General features: G+C 37.6%; 1 protein-coding gene across 1 annotated transcript in view; it reads right to left on the bottom strand.

The window, feature by feature from the left end:
- Positions 1-22,866, bottom strand: part of LOC149298955 (inositol polyphosphate-5-phosphatase A-like) — a 217,842-nt gene that overhangs the window by 27,744 nt on the left and 167,232 nt on the right. Inside the window, exons 10-11 of the mRNA XM_089486955.1 lie at positions 4,625-4,720; positions 4,246-4,320 (exon numbers count right to left, since the gene is read on the bottom strand). Coding sequence (XP_089343081.1) covers positions 4,246-4,320; positions 4,625-4,720 — 171 coding nt within the window. The remainder of the gene's footprint in view (positions 1-4,245; positions 4,321-4,624; positions 4,721-22,866) is intronic.

Below are 22,866 nucleotides of genomic sequence, written 5' to 3'. Positions count from 1 at the left end.
ATATGGTTGACTTGAGGTTTGCTTATTGGCTCTTGCTCTAAAAACATTTAATACTGATATTGTAAATCATGTTTCAGTCATCAGATATATAACATATCTATTGTAATGTCTGATACACCAGGCCTGAAGTAAAGATCTGTACAATGGCATCAGCAGATTGCCGCAGAACATGACAAGCAAACTGAGCTTCTAATTGCCCCCTGACAGTTCCTCAATTGACCCTTTGCAAGCAATGATGTTTAGAGTACAGTAGAGATAACTGTCAGCATAAATAAAAAAGTGCATGTCTTCAGGGATAATTAGTACATACAAGCTGGTATTCACCCCAGAATGCCTTTTCATGTAAACATATCACTCCACAAACAACAAATGTAGCAAATGTCTCATTAGACAATATATAGCAGAAAAACAGGAATTGGTTACTTATATTTCTGATGTGAAAATTATATCCCTGTCCCAATCCCATGCCTTAATTCAATTTGCATACATTTGTAGCATTTTTGGTAGGTTCATTCTGTCAAATACAAAATGGTACAAATGTAGATCTCATTTGACTATGTACTGAAGGTATCCTGCTATGCAATAGCTATTTTGCAGCAATATGTCCTATTTGTTTCCCGCTCTAGGTAATTCATAAGGCCTAACCTTGATGAGTGTCTCCTGCAAAACGGGCTAAGTTGGCCCTGCATACTGGGAGTTAATGTTTAATCCCTCTATCCCTTATTAAATATATTTATTATGAAGAGTCCACATAGCGCTTCTTGAAGGAAAAGCTAAGCGGCCCTTCATAAGTGAAGTCAGTAAGTTGAAAATGTGCAAAACTCATGGTTTAATGAGTAAGCTCCAATAAACCAGGACAAGACTCCAGCTGCCCCATGGTCTAACCTTTGTGACCACTGCCCATACTACTGAGCATGAGATATGATTTCATATTTATTTATTTGCACAGGGTGAATTAGACAGTCAGGGAACCCAATGGGATGAGCTGGCCCTCAGATCCGCTGCTCTAAGCCTAGTCAGCATAGGCCATTATGTGCTGTTGTAGCCAATAACCAGTTCCCATTACAATGTTTGAGTCCAATTCTAGTCTTGTAGTTTATCAACTTTGTTCTGTGGAGCTGTACATAATCAATTAATAAAATGTAGACAGACCATAACCCCCACTCAGAGTTCAAACTATATCTTTCTTCTTCAAATGTTTTAATAGATATCCAACAATACTTTGGAATAAAACTAAAGGGCACTTTAAATTAAATATTATATTTTTCTCAATACCGTATTGTGAAAAATAGAATCAGAATTTGTATTTGTTGTCTCCACCTGAACAAAAAGTTAAATTACATATTCATTTAAACAGTACATTATGCGTTTACTTGTTTGTGTATGTTTCCCTCTATCTGTTTTCACAAAAAACAATTTATAGTTATTATAGTTGATTTAACTTTTCATTGCTTAATTTTGCAGTTTACCTTTTTAGTCTTGTTCATTAGTATGTTTTTTTTGTTTTAATAGAATGTTTTGTGTTCCACAAATATTCCTTTTGCTCTAACTTATATTGTGCATTTTTCCAAAATATTACAGAAAAGCAAGCAGTGTTCTTACAAAAAAAAAAAAAAAGTGATCAATAGAAATCTCATTTGAGAAATTTGAGATAAGTATTATACCTGGATCCTCGATATTAATGACTTTGGGGGATTATATTTACACTTGACTCTGGTTTAAAAGTACCATTAAACAGACATCATCTCATTGCCGTTTGCAGAAGATAACAAACTACACATCTGAATCTTTTCAGAATGAAAATTGCATTCCTGGTCCTTAGAAAAATTTGATCTATTATAGATTTTTCATAAGCATGATAACCATTTTATGTATCTCCAACATCTATCTCTTAAATTACACAGGAGAAAAAAAAAAAAAAAAAAAAAAAAGAGGACCCAAAAAAAAAAAAATCCTCCCCATGGACAATGATAAAGTAGGTAGCTGATAATAAATATTTGTCAGGTCCTGTCACATCTGCACAAATTCCACTATTAGTGAAGAGACAGCACACGGAACGAAGGAAAAAAAAAAGTGTTTAGAAAAATCAATGAATCTTGAGCAGAAGCAGTTGCTAAACACACACACACAAAAAAACAGCTTTATCCAACAAGCAGCGTGCTGTGAAAATTCCCAAGCCTTGCTTCGGTACAGCTAAGGAAAATTTAATCTTCCCAAATACTCATCAGGGCACTCCATCCTGCAGACCTGACAGCCCCACTTATAATTAATTATACAATTTCGATGGGAATATCGACTAAACAAAGCAATAAATCATAGAAAAAGTCAATAGCCATGGACACATTCAATCATGTCCTAGCCAATGATTACTACTCTTAAAATACAATAATTATTTTCAGGAGCCAGCTCGAATTAAATTTCTGTCAGGCTGGTACAAGACCACGGGTTGATGAAGGATGCAATGGATTTTTTTGGGTTGAATTCGGCACAGGACATTTATCCTTAAAGATAGGTAGTTTGTTTTTAGTGATCATGGTAGCTGCGTTATTTAACTGGACCATGAAGATTAGATTATCTCCTCAGCCTCATTATATCATTTATCTTTTTTGCTTTTGTGGCTGATCCTGAAGATTCTGTGCTTCTGTGGGTCCGTCCAGCTGGATGCACGTGTGGGATTCAATACTAACAGTCCCATCATTTCTCCATATGAAAGCCTATTGGCATGTTGTGATTTACAGCATCTTTGACTCCAACGACCTTGTTCCATGAAAAAATTAGTTTTAAGATAAAGCAAAGGCTGCATTATGTAATGAGTGATAATGAAAATAAATAATATTAATATATATGTATATTTTCTCATTACATAAACATACAGATTATATTCCCTTATCACCCATCCTGCACTGAAATAATATACATAAAAGGGATGAGCAAGGCAAGAAGCCCCAAAATATTTCGAACATGGGCTTCCTAGTTTTGCAACTTGTTGGAACTCCAAAAAACTGTGGCTAACCACCACTGCCCCCATTTTACAATGAAGTGTACATGAGGTTGCTGCTGCAATAATTCAGAGGGGATTGTCCCATTTGTCTATACCCGAGAAGGAAGGATGCCAGGAGGCTTATTTGCCCCTCTGCCCCCCTTATTTCCCCCCATCTTTTCGTTAACAATACATATAACCACCAAGGTGTCTATAATAAAAAGAATTATTGTTCTGAATGCTTTACTCAGTTACATAAATCAATGAAAGTGACAGTCTGATGTCCCTGACGCCCCCTCTAAACAAGGATGCATATAAAAGTAATCTGGGAGTATTTTCATATGCATTCTTCCAAACTGAAAAACCCCAGAAACACAGGAGAGGTTGCCCCACTGTAGCAGCTGCAATCCTCCTGCAATGGTCTGACCTTTCTTGCTACAGATTGGCTGTTTAAAGAAGCCAATCAGTGTCAGGGAAGTACTCCAACTGAAAAAACGGCAGCACTTTCCACACATTCGCACGTGGGAGGGATTCTGCAGAATCCCGTATATATATGCAAAACGAACCACAGAAAAGTAAAGGGAATCACAAAGCTATCATATGCATGGCTGGAGTGCCCCTTTAAAGGGTCAAAGCTAGGGAGACACTGTTTATCGCAAGATAAGAAACATTTTACTCATCTGGTCTTCCTGTTTTTAAACCTATTGTAAGACTTCATCTCTTACGTGCCTTTCTATATGTTCACAACAAATTAATGCATATACCATCAAAATTTGAATTAAAACTCCCATATCATTTGGCATTAGGAGTGGATGTTTAATAAATAATTGTGTCCCTATTATCAAAATACCTAAAACCCAAAAGGTGAAATAATTAAGATATTTGGACAAATCACAGAATATAAATATTCAATTTATAACACAGAGATTTCACTGTTATAACAGCAGCTTTTTCAATGCTTTTTCACAGATTCTTGATAGAGCAGAATAATTTCGGTTAGATCTGGGGAATACAATTTGGGACTTTAATTTGTTGACTCCACTGGCTGGATTGTACTGCAGGTCACATGAAAAGCAAGTGTATGTATTCTGAAAGCATATGCTTTTTGGTGCATAATTTTAGACAGAACTGACTTACTTAGATCCATTATTAAAATATAAAGAGGGATTTTCAAAATAAAAACATTTAAAATAAAAGTGTCAGCAAACAGTTGGCCTGTGAATGGCAAATTATAGGGGGGCATGACGAGTTGAAAACTGACTTACCGCAGTGCCATTGTTATCTCTAAAAACCTCTTGATTAAAATAATCGAATAACTTCTTTTCTATTTGGAGTACAACCTGTGGAAAGATGGAAGAAATGGACACATTTCATATACAATTCACAAATGGGTGATTTATCATTTATTTAGAGTAAAAACAGAGAACAAAAGTGTGCAAACATGATTTCTACATATAACAAAACATATAACACAAGCAACATGTGGCATAAAAGCCATGAGAAAAAAAAAAAAGATATCTGATTTAAAAAAATATCATGCAAAACATTTCCATTGTTACGCTGCTTTTCTGCATTCCATTCTCGTAAACTATTCGCTTCATCTCGACATATTGCTATTTGTAGAAATTACTTTGTAATACATACCTTGCGGTCATTCTCTGATTCGCAGAAAATCAGCTTATCTACTGCGTTAGTGTCTGTTGCATGTACAGTTTGCATTGTCATTTTCGCACAAAGTGTCTGTTTAAAAACAAAAAAAATCAGAAAAGTAAGGGCAAACTCAGATGTGATCTGTGCAAAAAACACAGTTTGTTACAAAGTATATGACAAAGACTGCAGTATCATCAAAAAGGATATGTTTTCCATTTTCATTAATATGCACTGCCAGGTAAAGCTACTATCCAACATCTTTCTTTACTATATTGTTATGGTGGTATTTTTATTAATTTTTTTGCAAATGTTTGAAAATATTTCATAAAGTTTTTATAGACTTTTTCTCTAATAAAAATTATGGATTTCCTTTATGTGGATAATTTCTAAACAAAAATAGTTTAAGTAAATATTTCCTTCACAAAGTCCGCGCCTCCATATTTTTTGTCTATGGGTTGCCATCTTGTAATATCTATTTAATATGTATTTATTAACTTAAAAAAGTAAGCAGACACATTGTTTTTTTTGAATACAACAGCTGAGGCAGCATCATAGTTATTGTATCAAACTGGAAATGGCATACTTTCTAGTTTTGTGTATTGATGAGGTATATAAATTTCATGACCATAAGTTTAACCTTTTTTTGGTTGTTTTTTTTGTGTGGAAAATTGTACTTTGTAATTTAATTATGCCTATTTTGGTGTAGACATCATCGTTAGGGTTAAGGTAATTAAAAAAAAAAAAAAATATTAGTTAGCTGTAGTAAGTATTCCAATATCTGCATGCTTTATGCAGACGATACCTTTAATTGGACCATTGCGGTCATGTGACTCTGCATCCTCTCTTTGTAGGCCTAATAAAAGATCACCTTCTACTAAAGATTCTCCCTTCTCTAGTGGTCCTGACACTTTCTTAAATCCTACATTTCAGATCTCAGTATATTAACCCCTTAAGGACAATGGGTGGTTCCTAAACCCATTGAAAACAATGGATTTTGAGCCCGTACATGTACAGGCTTTGTCATTAAGGGGTTAAATGAACCTAGGAAATTATGTTTATGTATTATTTTAACTATAATAAACATAAAAGGCTGTGGTTTGTAGGCTAAAAACATATATATATATATATATACACACACACAAACATACATACATAAATATACACAATTCCCTTTTCAAAGGTGTGATTAATAGGTTTGTAAATGTAATAATATTGCAAGACAAATAACTGGATGATTTGGTGTTATATTAGTATCCGTAAATTTCAACTTTATTAAAAATAAGCATTTTCATCTTCTATAACTCCACTTATTTTTCCTATTTGTGCAATTGTGGTAACCATTTCTTTTGCCATCTGTGTCTGCATGCACATTTTATTGCAAAGACCCAAAACAAAGTTTTTCCCAAAGAGCGATCCTCTGTGATAGCAGGCATTGAAATTCAAAGCACAGATTAGCTAATCGGGTCAAATCCAAAAAGGAGCCCTTTGGACTCGTATGTCACAAATCAGTCTGGTTGCCTTTAAACAGCACACCAGATTAGAACAAGCATTAGAACAAGCCCTAGAGGTAAACCGGACGCTTTCTGAGGCTGATTTCTAAAGCCCTAACAAATCGCTCCATCTTTCACTCATTTAAACTTTCCAAATGAGGGTCAATATGCTCCCCCAGCATCCAAATGCTAATGCGCTTAAGTGCGCTTAAGCAGCTTTCCACAGTGAATGGGCCAAAAAAGGGCTTGGAAAAGACAAGGGAGAGGTACTGTCACTGTCAAACAGTCATTGTAGTCACCCCCAGAGTGGTGGCAATTCAAGAAATTCATGATTTCTGTCCCTTGAAAGCATCAGCTTGAGAAGGTATTTTTTTCCCTAGTTGCTTTATCTCCTGACCCTCACCCAGTTCCAAAAGAATAATACAAGTTGATCAACTTTTGTAAACTGACCCAGAGAAAGAAAACCACATACCTTCCCATTTTCTGTATTCGTATACAAAAAAAGTTGCCACATGATGTGAAAACCCGATTGATTATGCCATGGTTCATTTTATATACAATCAGGCTACATTGTTCTGTTCAAATGCAGTTGCAATCACCCAAGCAGAACATCTTCTTGGAGATGCACCTTCATCACAGAGTTTTTTTGGTAAGGATTTAAGATTTGAAGAAAAAAAAAGACTTAAGACATTCGAGAATACCATTTTTTCTGAGGTCCTGGTATGACAAAACAAATCGTTCTTTTCATTTAAAAAAAACTAAACAAACAGCATGCAAAATAAATCTGGTTAATGCTAGCAATGCAGTACTAAATACATTTTAGCTTTTCTAAAACAGAAAAAAAATATATATATTTTGAAAAATAATTTTATTGACAATGGCCCTAGTGACCACTTTCTTAGAGCTGTAAGTAATGTAGGGCTACCTTTTTTCTAATGATGGGATTTTATTGGGGTACAGGGCCTCCATTGGTTAATTTCACATTTAAAGGTCCAGGTAACTGAACATGTCATTGGTCATATCAGGGGCGTAACTAGACGCCTCAGGGCCCGGGTGCGAGAATCTGTTAAGGGCCCCCCCACCCACCCCACCCCCTCACCCCCCCAAAAAAACATGATTTTTACCCAACAATTTTTTTTCAACTAATTCAACAAATTCAATTTACATATTGAATCATAATCAAAGAAAAAGGGGCGCATGTACAAAGGGCATAATCCAGGGGTGTTTTTTCTGCACTGGGCCACTTCATCAGAATTGTATACGTGCGCGGGCCGCACTCATTTTTCACTGTGACAAAAAATATGGCCTTTAATAAAATATGCAGATTAAAATAAAGTAAATGACACAAAACCTTTACTCTTCCTCTCACTGATTTCTGGGCCTTGAAAGTTTTGCGACTACAAATTCAGGATTCCCTAGATTTATTCTAGGGATGAACTAAAATGAAAATTCTGGACCAAAACATTCAGGGTTCACTTAGCCAAAACCGAAAATGACCCCCACCTTTAAAAATCATAATAAAAACTCACATGTTTAATAAAAGTAGGTAACACACAATTGGACAAAATTAGCAATATGACTTGGCATGATAGGAGTGCGATTGCTGTTAGCCTAGGCAACCAGTAAATGCTGGTACCTAGGCATGATGGGACTGTGCTCGCTGTGATTGCTGTTAGCAATCACACTCCTATCATGCCAAGTCAGCCAGTACATGCTGGTACAGGGTGGCTGTAAGTGATGTGCAGACCCCATACTGCTGGCAGCATCACTACACAAGGGGGGCAGCTAGCTAGGTTTCAGCATGTATTGGCTGACTTGGCATGATAGGAGTGTGATTGCTAACAGTAGTCACAGTCCCATCATGACTAGGTTCCAGCACTTACACATCCATCCAGTAAATGCTGGAACCTAGGCATGATGGGACTCTGATTGCTGTTAGCAATCACACTCCTATCATGCCAAGTCAGCCAATACACGCTGGTACAGGATGGCTGTAAGTGATGTGCAGACCCCATACTGCTGGCAGCATCAATACACAAGGGGGGCAGCTAGCCAGGTTTCAGCATGTACTGGCTGACTTGGCATGATAGGAGTGTGATTGCTAACAGCAATCACAGTCCCATCATGCCTAGGTTCCAGCACTTACACATCCATGCTATCACACACACACACACACTCATTTATTCATATAATCATTAATTCACAGATTCATTCCCTCAAACACCCTCCCCACCCCCTTACCTGTACTGCAGCTCCCTCGATGCCGCTCACTTCAGCAGGGGGCGCGGCCTCCCTCTGCCTTCTCTGCTAAAGCACAGAGGAAGTAGGATGTCACGTGAACTCCGCTTCCTCTGTGCTGTCCAGAAGACCCTCCCACAAGTAAGTAGCAGGGCTTGAGGTGCGGCTCGTGTAAGATCGGTTGCCCTGGCTGCCGATCTTACGCGGGCCGCACCTCGAGGTCTCGCGGGCCGCATTTGGCCCGCGGGCCGCATGTTGGACGCCCCTGCCTTATTTAAAAAAAAAAAAACGTAAAAAAGATTTCGGGCGGCCCCTTGGCTTGGGCCCCCCTGCCGCCGGGGCCCGGTCGCAGTCGCGACCCCTGCGACCCTGGTAGATCCGCCACTGGGTCATATATTAATTAAAAGGTCAAGAGATTTGTCATCTATTGACCTACTGAGCCTATAAGCAGTAGAGAATATAGATGCTTCCTGAACAATAATTATTGGTTTGATTTGGCCTTCTAGACCCGAGACGTGCCAGACTGCTCAGTTACATTACCACACCTAGGAAATCTCTGGGCAGAAAACGATGTTGATCACACCCATTCCCGCCCATTTCCCTCCTACTTCCCACCCACCTAACACTGTCTTAGGCTACCCTACCCATTTTTAGAAATAGCTCTGCGCCACACATGGCTAGCCCCTCCTATTCATGAAGGAACTCCCACAGAGGAGCAAGAGTTCCAGGTAGCCCACCCTGGGAGGTTCCCAGGTATGTACATTACTTTCCCATCTCACCACGCATGTATAAGGAGGAGGAAATGGTCCACTGAACTGCCAATCATTAGTTTCATCTGTCATCACCCCAAAAATACATGTCTCTTCTTTTTATGCATAAAAACATCACTGAATGTTGCATAAAATATATCAGGTTAGCTTAACAACAATGAACATCAACTCTTTATTATAGCTTCACGACTAAAGGTTGAGGATCATCTATAGCATCTTAAATGGAGGGTAACACCTTTCTTAACTTTGTTTTTAACCAAATCTGCATGACACCACACAATATTTTATTTATGATATTTTAAAATAAAAAATGTAGAAGGCAACCCTGCATGGCAAATGACATATTTGTATCCATTTATTTATAAAGGATCATTTAATTCAATTTGTTTATTACTTCTTTCGGGGAAACCTTTGAGCATAAATTTTATGGTTCAAATTCAGTGTATTTTCAATAAGAATATCTTACCTGGGTCCGAGGTATTGCCTATAACTAGTTATAGTATTTAGATTCAAATAAAGGATTATTATTATCAAGTTTACATAGTGATTTAGCATGCAATACAGTGTATCATAAAAGCACTGAAAAACATGATCCATGACTATGTAACCAGAAGGCTGTCAAAATGTAGGGATAAACGTAATTTAGTAGCATTGGCTGAGTGGCCTGGTCTTATTAAATCAATGAATGGGGCTAACAATTGGACAGTCCCATAATATATTAGGAAGGTTTGCAAGGGAAAAACTGTTTGTTACAAATAAACAATACATCATCACTTTCTTTGTATTAACTTTATTTCAGTAGCTATTACGTGTCACAAAATTCGCATGAAGAATACATATACTATAAAGATGATAACTTCAGACAGTCATCTCAATCATGAACCTACATTTTATAAACTGGACAAGCATTCAGGATATTATTAGTTCTATGCTCCTTTGATTTTAGGTTATTAAGATATTGTCTATTTTAAACATATCATTGACCCTATGCTGTAGTGGCTTTGTAAATGGCAGATTTGTAGTTTAATAAGAGTATGAGTTACCTTCATCACAGAGATGACAGATTAAAACCCAAGCTGTCTAAAGTAGATTGTCGTGTCTCTGTAATAAATCCATCCACGACTAGACTTTCAGTCGCATCCAAGTTGACAGAGACTCCATGGACCAATGTCCCTATTCTCTGAATCGTCACAGTAAAGCTTGTAAATCCATAAATGACACCAAGAAGGGGTCAACTTAAGAAGCCTTGCAACATTTGAAAAAATATCCCCTCCAGCATGTCGACCAATATTTTTAACCCATTGGGAATCACGGGACCACCACAGAAATATTGTATATAATGGCAAAATTAGAACCAATTGGCCTATATAGTCATAAATGAGCATCGGTATATTCTTATTCACAGGGTTATATTAGTTAATATTGCACAAACTTGTTCTGTTTTCTTTTTTTTATTTACATTTTAGCTACCAGTATACTTATTTGTTTAAACATTGCTTTTTATTTCTAGGTTTTGGCATTCCTGGTTTTGCTCTATAGGTTAAGTGATATCCCACCCAATGTATGCTTTAGTAAAACACTTGGGTGTTTAGAGTGTTCAGACCTGATGGATAACCATAGGAGATGGTAAAGCATCTGATGGGTGCACACAATAGGCAACAGTAATGAGGGGTGCTAAAAAGGTATCTTATTAAGGCTATTTTTTTGGGGGGGGAACCCATAATTAGGGGTACTAATAAACAATAGAAATATTTCTGCTCTGTCTTCAATTTGCCGAACATCACCACAGATCAGATATGTATAATACTGCACAAGATGCAGCCAACATGAGTGGCTTCTTTTAGTGCAGGAGGATAACGAAATCAAATAAAGGAATTAGCAGTAAACGGGAAGTGATAGAAATGCAGAAGGCTTGAACAAAAAAAAAACACTTGAGAACTTAAAAACCCAAATCTGATCAATGAATCCTGTAATGAGATCACATACTTCTGCACCACTCTTTAAATTAGGAGTCACACAATTGAGATCTTAAGAAGCTGGGAAAGAAAGAGTTTCTATTCATGGGAAAGATCTAATGTAGAAACCCCATGCTTGAAACAAAAATAGGGGAAATGGTGTTTCAATTCTTTTCTTACTAACTCTTGGCAGATCAAAAGATTAGTTTCGAATTTCTTTACAAAAAGGACTGGTCTTAATCGCAACAGAGAAAACTGTGGACTTTGGTTTGGGTTGGAGATCATATATCGGTTGCTTCTCTAGATTTTTCTGGGTTTATATTCAAGGTACATGACAATATTAAAAAACAATATGTTTGCAAAATATGTAATTGCCATATTAAACAGCAGAATAATTTTGCTGATAGCACCACTTCTAAGACTTTCCAACAGTATTGTCATTTATTTGTAACTTTCCATAGTGGGTAATATGCTGGCAAGGAAAAGAAGAAGCCAAAACTAGAAATTGTCACTTCACATCTGAGTAATCTAGATGAAAAACATACATATATACATACACACACAAATACTATCATTTGATATATTTTCATTAGAGCAGGACTAGCTCTGGTCACAAACTCTGCCTTTTAACTTGAAAAGCTACTTTTGTTTTTATGATACAGTGGTTGCACCACCAAGATTGCTGATTTTGCTCGAGTTGTAGTTAAGTTGGCATGCACTAGACTTTTTTAGACTTGCAGTCTGGCACAGGCAGGGTCTGATACATACTAGGCTAAATGTTTTAATAATTTCCTCTGCCCCATAAAGCATTCATTTGGGATTGTGTGTGTGTGTGTGTGTGTGTGTGTGTGCGCACACAACATGAAGAAGCTGAAGTCTAACTTTTGTTAAAGTTCCTAACTTTAATTCGACCCATGTATAAATGAATGTGACGTCAAATAAGGCTACGGGACATCTTCCTTAGAGTCCCCACGATGTCGATTGTGGGACAGAGTCAAAAGAACAAGCTAAGTAACTTAAAATCCCTCCGTTCTACTTTCCTCCCATGATGAGCCTCTTTCTTGAGATCTCAATGTTTTTCGGGTATAAATATCTCATCATGCTCTACATCCCTAAAATCTGTATAGAAAATGTTAGTAACAAATTATTCGTAACATAAGTAATAAATTATGCATATATAAACATTGGACAAATGTTATATTTCCTTATTTTGTCATATTTCACTAGCAATCACAAAGATCTAAGCATTTCTGTGTAAGCAGAAAGAAAATAAAAATATATTCTCAGTCAGCTCAACACAAATGTCACGAGGGAGAATTGCTACTTTTCAGGTCAGGCTTATTCTCATGATAACTTTTACCATATAACACCCAACTCTGCATAGAAGTGTTATTTTACCCACTTACATAAGAATTTACATAGCATAAAGTGAGATCTCATTAAAATTCCATTTGCGTTGTAATCTAATTATCCATTATTACAACACGGTCAAAGAACTCAAGAGGCTAATACATAGCAAAACACACGTCTCCCTTATATTGGGCTTATGTGCAGATGATATCCAATGTTTTTCTTAATTGTCATTTAATATTTTTTTAATCTTCCTACAAAATGAATACTTAATATTGGCCAAAATATTATACTGTTCCTTCCAAACCCCATCACCTGACCATCAACACTTTTAGTGGCTACTGCTAAGTGATTGGGTCTACTTTCTGCACTTTGTTTACAAATATTCATTTTTTTTATTTGCACATAAATAGGTAACATTGTGTCAGAAATAGTATCATACATGGTACATTATAAATAAGATACATGAAAAAAATGATCCTATAATATATTTTTCTTGGTACAATACTTAATAAATAAAAAAATAGATACATAAATAAAATACAAAATTGGTAAACAAACCATGTAAGAATTTCCATTTTGGAGTGGATGGGTTTCAAGAGGATTCTCTTAAATTTTATGGTCAACGCCAAATAAACATAAAAAATAGTTAAAGTTCAGTGCAAACATTCCACATCACGGGATTTCTAATATTTAGAAATATAATTAGTTAAGGGTCTTAAAGGCATCTTTAAAAAAAATGGCTCTATAAACTCAAGTCTCCTGATTAATTCCATTTGCTGCCCAATCTGATTTGCAAGAATTTTTTGCAAACCCCACAACTGTTTAAAATCAAATAGATATTATAGGATTGTGTAAATGTTAATTAAACTGACTGGTGGTTCTTTTCCTGTGGCAAAAAGAAGCGGGCATCTGGAGAATCACATTGCAAAGAGCCCTTTTCAAACACTACTACAGATGTCAAATAACCCTTTAAGGTCGAGGCAAGTCCCAGTGACATACGAGCATTGGTACATGACACTTTGCAAGCCCATTAGTATCAGTCGAATACCTTTGCCAAAACAAATGATCAACCGTGACCAGACGAAAATGAAATTCTTCATGCTCTTAAATAGTGTAGACTAAGATTACAGCAAACACTGCTATAATCATCTTGTCATATCTCATTAACCTCTTTGCTAGGCTAATAGAGACCTACTGCCTGGAAAATCGTTGTATCTTTTTGGCCAGAATAGTAAACTGGAAGCTCTTTGAATAACATATATTGATCAATGTTCTGTGTTATAGTCATTAACTCCTCTATTGCTACACAGCGCTTTAAGACAAACTGACACTTCATGGAGGATAAACGATACTTAACCTATTTGCTGCCAGATTGGCGAGTAATTTATTGCATTGCATGGGCTAGACTAGTAGAAATATGAATCATAATTTCCCTTGTGGTATGTGTTATCCAACTTTGATTGTAATTATTACTTAATAATGATAATTTACACAATTACTTTATTAATGATAAAGTTAAATCACTGAATTTGAAATGACTTAATCAAGCTAGTGCTGTTCACTGAGTAAGGTGCAGCAAGACAACTTGGACTGCAATCCTTTTTAGAAGCTAGCAAAGGAATGGATAATATGAGGAACCAGTGTGCTTTATTGCCACAATCACAATAAGGGGCAATATATATCATCAACTTTATAAATTAATAGAGGATGACTGGAGACGTGTGTCCCGTACAGAATTCAAACTAAGATCATGTTTGTATTCGGTTTTCGTATGGGGCACCAGCATACTTGAGAACTCTCTGGGTTCGACCAGGAGTCTCCGGGCAAAGCCCTGCTTTCCTAAATATCTGGGTCTCTCCCCTTTCTCTAGGTATGTGTACCAGTATACACAGTAGCGTACCTAGCGGGGGGCGGGCGGGGGGGGCCGTCCGCACCGGGTGCCGCTCATCAGGGGGGAGCCAACTTGCCGGCACCCCTCCAGAAACGGACAGTAATGTCCACCGCTGGAGGAGCAGGCTCGCAAGGGAGCGGTATCGGAGTCTTTAACAGACCTCCGGCTCCCTTGAGTGATTTTAAGCCGGGTTCAACCCTTGAACCCGGCTTAAAATCACTCAAGGGAGCCGGAGGTCTGTTAAAGACCTCCGATACCGCTCCCTTGCGATCCGCGCGGCAACAGCTGCTGTGACAACAAATCCCGGCGCACAACACTGAAGCCGCGCCCACTGAACCGGAAGAAGACAGAAGAACTGAAGAAGAGGAGCGAAGAGGAGGAAAAGAAGCTGTAAGGAGAAAAGAGGAAAGGTAGGAAAGCATTCAGTGAGTGAGAGTGGATTGGTATGTGTGGATTAGTATATGTGTGGATTGGTATGTGTGTGGATTGGTATGTGTGTGGATTGGTATGTGTGGATTAGTATATGTGTGGATTGGTATATGTGTGGATTGGTATATGTGTGGATTGGTATGTGTCTGGATTGGTATGTGTGTGGATTGGTATGTGTGTGGATTGGTATGTGTGTGGATTGGTATGTATGTGTGTGGATTGGTATGTGTGTGGATTGGTATGTGTGTGGATTGGTATGTGTGTGGATTGGTATGTGTGTGGATTGGCATGTGTGTGGATTGGTATATGTGTGGATTGGTAAGTGTGTGGATTGGTAAGTGTGTGAGAGTGATGGGTGTTATGCTGTACCATTTCCAATGTATTTTTCATTATATAATTATGCTCTAGTACATCATAACTCCCATCACTCTATACTGTTCCATACAGTGACAGAGCTGGGACAGAGAGGCCTTGCACCCCCACCGCAGGACTCCTGAAAGATAAGTGAACTTCAAAGGGGGAGAGGGTAGATAGTTAGGAGGGGGTAGATAGGGAGTGAGACGGGGGGATAGGGGGTAGATAGGGAGAAGGGAGTGAGAAGGGGTAGGTAGGACAAAAGGGAGTGAGAAGGGGTAGATAGGGCAATCATACTCCTATCATGCCAAGTCTGCAAGTACATCCTGGAATCTGGGTATGCCTGGGCATGATAGGAATGTGATTGCTGTTAATCATATATATATATATATATATATATATATTAATATTGTTATTTAATTGTTTTGTCCTATTTTGGTGTGTTACTTACTTTAAATAAAAGTGTTAGATTTTTTTTTATGGTGTGGGGGGGTCATATTCGGTTTCGGCCAGGTAAATGCTGCATTTTCGGTTTCAGTCCAGAATTCGTTTCGGTGCATCCCTACTACTAATGAAGTGGTAGGCCTACACCACATCAATGTTTGGCTTAGTATATAGTGATAGGAGTTATGCTGCACTATTGTCAATGTCTGCCTCAGTATATAGTGGTAGGTGTTACGCTGTACCACCGTCAATTTCTGCCTCAGTATATAATGATAACAGTAAGTGTTATGCTGTACCACCTTCAGTGTCTGCGCCGGTATATAACGGTAGAAGCTATGCAGTTTTAAAGTGTGTGTGTGTGGGGGGTGCCACATACAGGATCCGCCCCAGGTGCCAAATACTCTAGGTACGCCCCTGAGTGTACAAAGTAGCTGGTCGTGCTATGAAATTAAAAGAAAAAATAAAACATTTTCACACATGTAAGTAAAACAGAGTAAGGTTAACACACATTTCCCCAGAACTTGTGAAAGTCTTTAAGATATTCCTAGAAAATCTTTTAAAAACAACTGCAAAATTACTGTATATCAAATAAATATTTAATTACGAAAGTGTGTGAACGGTAGAACAGCATTTACAGTAAATTGATTCTAACTGGCAGTTTATTGGTTTAAACAATAGATTTCTCCTGTTAACATCTGGGAACCTCTCAGGAACACATCACTTGCTACAGCCCATCTATTCTTCCTGCAGTATCTTTAAGTGCTGCTAAATTCATTTGTCATTTGATCGAATGCCAATAGGCCACAAATCTCCATGAGCCTCCTGGGGTGAATGGTGACAGGAGCGTCCTGTTTTACCATAGGAAAACAGTTGTGTGCTCCTCTGTTCGGTTATACATGCCTTTTTAACTCATCTGCCTCCCCATTATCCTGAGACCAGGAGGACAAATTGCCCACAGTGGCCTCTTTTCAGAAGCAGCACAGCGCGCAAAAAATTGTGACTGAGCAGAAACACAAGGAACAGGGACATAAAAATTCATCACTTTGGCCTCCTGACCTCTTGCTTCTGGCTCCGACACACCCTGTCTTAAAAAAAGTAGCATCCAGGGAAGGCTAAGCATACTGGCCAAGGGAAATTACTGATGGAAAAAAAAATATCTTGGACTCACCAAAGGCCCACCAGATGCTTCATTGTCTTTTCAGAGAAGCCGTTCAGAAAATAAGGGGTGATTGGCCACATGGTATACAGGGTGGAATAAGTAAGGTCATTGTTTCAGCGCAGCTCTGTCACTTTCCTGACTGCAGTACAAAGAGGTGTAAAAAGCAAGATTTAATCCTGACTTTTTTTCAGTCAGCAGATTAAAACCAATCGTGCCAGATGTCCATAAGGCTGTTTAACATACAGAATTTTTCTTCTTAGTATATGGAAAGTCAACTCTGCATCTTTATTTTTTTTTCATGGGGCCTCCTCAATTTGCAACCTCAGGACTCTATTAAGGGTGACGATTTGATTAATTTCCCTGTTGTTTGGTTAGTTTACATGTTAAGTATATAGCATAAACAAAGATGATGACAAATGAAGCACAATAAGCTTTTCAAAACAACAAACTACACTTTAAGATGAAAGTTTTCATTTCCCCTTTTTCCGCAGGTTAGTAAATTTGTTCCCACTGAGTTCATTTCAACTCATAGTTATATGGACCTGATGTTTAAAACACACTATGTAGAGAATTTATAACAAAATAAGCCTGGATATAAAATCTTGAGGGTCTTCAAACCCCACCATTGTACATTCACAGTCTTAGAAATACTAATAAAATTAGCAAGATTTCTGGAACAAGCGCCATTTTATTTTTGAGTGGAAAATAAACAAGTTACTCTTGCTCCTGTGATATCCTCTCCTGGCTTCTATAATTCTCAACCTATCTGAAATGAGACCCAACATAACTTTTCGATGCCTTCCCCAACACATTAAATATACCAGTTCTGTTGGTGGATGGGATGTGTGAGGTAGTTCACCTGCCCCAATAAACATGTCTGCGTTTTGACCTGAAGCCCCTTGGAGATCAGAACATGGCACCTGATTCTACCACAAATGGCATTAAACATCCTTAGTTCAGTCACAAACGTCGCAAAATTAATCTTCATTTGTGACAATACTCTGACTTCATGTACAGCACTTATGACATCAGCCCAGGCTAATACCCCCCCCCCCACTTAGTGTCCAAAATCTGGCTAGGAAAGGTGACAGTTGGATGCACGGTTTCTAACTCACTCTGAGAGTTTGTTTTTTTTAAGTCCCGCATTGAAGCACTGGGGATAGGACCAAGTATCCATTCTTATATCCTGCAGTTTACACCTTATTTAGTTAAGGACTGCTTAGGCACTTAATATTTACATTACCATCTGAGTGTCATTTATATTTTAGGGCATATCAATGAATGTTTTATAGGTGGGATTCCTATTGTTATATTTTGAACTTAAAATGAAAAGATCCAGCCCTCCTCACCTTCTGCGCCTTTATATAACATTTTTGCGATATCACAATCCCTAGGCATGCCTTGTGCAATCATCTGGAAAAAGTACCAGCCATAAAATTAATTTCACCGGGTAATTACTGGACATGCTCTAGATTGCAGCCCAATGTTCAACACACTGTAAAGGTGCTCATAAAAAAGTTCCACATATTTTTGTCTGCCCATTATTATATATTTGTCTGCCCATTGGAATCATACACACCCAGCTTTCACGTAGTCTACATTAGAAAAAAAAAAGTGTGATATATATAGGAGATTCTACAGAATACTGTGTACAATGCTGCTGTATATGCTGGAGTAACACAATTGTTAAAAAAAACAATAATATTCCTTCTGTTCTGCAAGTGAGTTCTTTCACTGTCATTCTGTTTTACTCCTAGCACAAACACAACCTAAGACTGTTTCAGCAAACATCCATCTGAAATTAAAAAAAATATATAATTCTCATTCAATTGAATTATATAAAAAAAAGTAATTTGCAGTTATAGCCAACATTATTGCCTCGTGATACAGAGAACTCCTATACATACTACACTTTAATAGAATTTTCTACGCAGTAGAAGTTCCAAGAAGTTTAAAAAAGTCACTTTACATTAAAGCTTCTTTTAGGGTCACTGTAAATTTAACATATTTAATTTCTTGTACAGTTTGGTAGATAACATTTTGCTGATGTCACCTTGTGCTTCTTACCAATTTGATGAGCAGCAAAATGTAGTAATCCTGTAATGGCAGATTGAGTATTACTTAATATATCCTCAGTCCATCTGCTTGGCAGATCGTAGGTACTTTGCCCTCTATTTATTTAGGGATGCTTGCCATGAACCAAAATTGGTTACATAACCTTCATCTCCTAAATACAAATTATAAGATGACAAAAAGTAGAATCATGATCAATCATGAATTGAACAGTATGAGTGGCTACTGCTTACAGCAACCTGAATGGAGGATGGAAACCTTGCTCTTCTCATTCTAAATACTTTCTTCTAATGATTGTTTGTTGAATTGTCCCAGTGTATTAAGATTTACTTTCAAAAACCTGTCGAGACAAACAAATATTTTGTCTGTATATCAACTTTAGTGCAAACCCAATGCTACAAGCCAGACATCAACAATTGCATCTGCATATCCAGATTATTATGTTTAAGGGTAAATAGTCTATATTTAACAACAGCATGGAAGAACTTCTGTTCATAGATTTGTACTTGTATTAAGTATGCATTATGTCTCATTTCCTCTGTCTGTCTCCACTGAAAGCAGAAAATATACCGTACTGTCTCGAATATAGGCCACTCACGATTATTTGGTGCTATTTTAAAGAATATATATATATATATATATTTTTACATTTAATGTATGGTAGGTACCTAAACCTTAGTTTCTCAATGTTGATGTAGATGCGGCAGATGTGACCTCCGCTTCTTGCACCAGTCTGCCTCATCTACATCAAAGTTGGGAATAAAAAATCAGGGCGGAATTAAAGTTTTTGCTCGTGTTGCCGGAGGACCGCATTTTCGCCAGACCGCACTACAGAAAACGCTCTGCAGTCTTCTGATCTGGTCTTCCAGATACCCTAGAGGAGGTAAAACTGCTAAACCTCTAAAGTGGGGGTGCGGCCTATAATTGGGCCAATATGGTAAATATATTTCCTGCACATGCTCAGTAGCATTTTTTGTTGGGAGTAAATTCAGCCAATAGCCTGAGCATTGATGTTGTTTGGTGTTCTGTTTTTCTTAGTTCAGGGCTAGTGTTCGGTCTTGCCTAATGTGAAGTACCATAAAGTGGTGACAAGTTTCCATATTATGGCCATACCATCAACTAAGTCTTCACATGTTCTGCATTAGTGTTAGTGCTAGCCTGTATGTTTCTTTTCTATTTACTAGAAGTATAGCCTTTGCTTTTAACACTGAGCTAGTTCGCACTCTGGTCAAGCCAAGAAAATGCTGGGTGGCCTAAGACATGTTCCTTCTTTTTTTAACAATTTTTCATGCCCATCCCTCTAGATGTGACTGTGCTCTAAAGCTTTTATACATCTGACAACTTCAGGCAGGAAAACATGCAGCCCCTCTGATAGCATGAAATCGGTTAACAAAGAGCAGAGAAAACAATGAGTTGCAGGGAGGAAGGATCACAGGCTGAGCCAGGGCTCATTTCAGACACAAACAGATGTTTTTTAAGATCTCATTTTAGAGCAAGCTGAAAAGAATAGGTTTGTAAAAGATACAGACTTTTAAAGCAGTTACCCAAACACCATGCATTAAAGTAGTAAAACCACATGACTGCCAAAGAACAGGAGCAGTTAACTGGTACATTACTTTCAGCTGTGCATTTTGTTGTAGGCAATCAACACCGTTGACAGGCGGGTAGCGATATCCCCAAAAGGGTCTTAGTGAATCAATGCAGAGAAAGCCTCAAGTTGCATCTTAAGTATTTAAGTATTGAAGAATTCAATTTTATTTATTAAAACTGAGTGAAACTAGTAAGAATGAAACATTTTAATAATTCACCCAGTGTGTGGGATAATAATAATTACAGAAAAAAGTTGTCTAAAAACTGTAGGGGCTATATGAGTTCTGGGAATGGATAACTATGTAGAATATACATATCCAGAAAGATTTCAAGGCTGCTTTAGAAACCAGATTTTTTTTTAGAAGCGATGGAAGTGATTTGCTCTCCCCAGCAATTTAAATTAAGACTTAACTGGAGGGTATTTTGTTTTGTGTAAGAGAGTCAGTAAATCGCATTTGCAATAATAAAGGAAAATCGAGAATGATTAAAAAAACTAAGAACAAGGCAGTGTATCAAGAAAAAAAACCTAAAACAATTCCAATGCACCTGTTCAAATGAAGAGTGTAATAGAGAAGGTTGTCAGAATTTACAACGGTTGATTGACAGCTGTAAATCTCCTAATTCTAAGGCACATTGAGAAAGCATCCGAAGAATGGCTGTTCTGGTTTCCAATAGGAGACAAAAGGAATTCTAGAGGGATCCCAATTCCCTGCTATTATGATTTTAATGACACAAAATGCCCGCTGTACCAATTACTGCACCAGTAGTTTAAACAGGCTCAATCAATTTCACTGAATTGCTTGACAATTTGGTGTACTAGCAATCTGTGAAAATTTGAGCACCTTAATAAGAAAGGTTATTAAAGGGGAACTGTCACATCTGGGTAAAAAACAATGTAGCCTGTCATGGAAAATCATCTTTTGGGGTTATTTATGTTTTTTAAAATGTACATCTTTGCCATCAACTACAACGTGACAGCCAATGCATTTCATACAAACGTCCCACCATCACATGATCGTACTGTAAAGAAGTCATTAGAATCCTACTGGTAGTTCAACCAGCAAGTTGCATCCACACTTCCTCTACTATACCAGCATTGTCTACTATACCAGCATTTATATGTTGAACTGTACGAAAGGCAAAAGTTTAATGCATCGATACAGCATTACGAGAATGTATGGGTAGGCAGCAAAAAAGGCACCATAAGCCAAACCACCTATGAACTATCATTTATTAAAAAGGAATATCAGAGAGGCAGAGTGGCATATAGGGGGTTAAAAGGAATATCAGGGAGGCAGAGTGGCAGATAGAGGGTTAAAAGGAATATCAAGGATGCAGAGTGGCATATAGGGGGTTAATCGGAGGCAGAGCCATATATAGAGGTGTATAAGGCATATCTGGGGCCAGAGTGGCATATAGGGGATATAAGGCATTTCTGGGGGGCAGAGTGGCATATAAGGGGGTATAAGGCATATCTGGGGGGCAGATGTGCATAACTGGGGGCAGGTTGGCCAAGTAAAAGGAGATAAAAACAAAATATCTCAAGCATAGTTTTTATTAAATATAAAAAAATAGTTTACACGTGATTTAATATTTACTAGTAAAACTTGTTTCTTATAGGGTAGTCTTATATTATATTCAAATTTTCGGGGGTCGTCTAATTGAGCAATTAAGGATATATATGTTTTTGATGTCTCACATGTACTGCTTTACTATTATTGACTGTACATGTTATGTACTTCTGTTACGTACATCTTATGTACTTACATTATATACTTGGTTAAGCTGTCAAGGTTTGTGAAGTATGCCTTGTTTATGATATCTATACATATGATATATATGTGTTTGAACAAACACAATTATGCCAAGCCAGAACTTTAGATCCTGGACTTGCTTATGGATTCAGTACACAAATCAAATCCCCACTGGCAAACCTACAGGTCACGTTTCTCTCTCTGAAACAGAGTAAGGCATACCAACTGGTTTGTAGAAGAAGGTTGCCTTAGACTATGAGGGTAAGATGCAGAAAGTGATACAACCATTAAAATCCAACACAATAAAAACTGCAATATGTTGGGTTGAAGAAGCCACCCTGACGGAATTCTGATCCCCATGCCCTTAACTTCCTTCGACAACCTCCCGTCATATCTTTTAAAATCCCCTAGTATTTGGCTTGTTTGGCCTGAAAAAACAGCCCCTACAGTTTGTCTACTTAGGTTACAATTTCAGGCTTTAGGGATAGGCTGGCCTTGGGCTTTCATTGCTCTGTAACACTTTGGAATGGAATGTTATAATGTACGGTTTAAGACCAGAAAATAATTTCCCTGAAGTCAGTATCTTTTTTTCCAAGCAGGGGAGCGCCAGGTCATGTCCACTCCTTGCTAACTTTACCCTGGTCCTCTCCCACTAAGGCTAGGTTTCCACTTGGGTTTTTGTCATGCGTTTTTTTTCTTGATGAAAAACGCCAAGAAAACTGCCACTGCATTTTTC

Source organism: Sceloporus occidentalis, unplaced genomic scaffold (assembly GCF_023333645.1).
Source record: "Sceloporus occidentalis isolate IW3139 unplaced genomic scaffold, rSceOcc1.0.p SCAF_30, whole genome shotgun sequence".
Taxonomy (NCBI): domain Eukaryota; kingdom Metazoa; phylum Chordata; class Lepidosauria; order Squamata; family Phrynosomatidae; genus Sceloporus; species Sceloporus occidentalis.
This window is presented reverse-complemented; position numbering and strand designations above follow the sequence as displayed.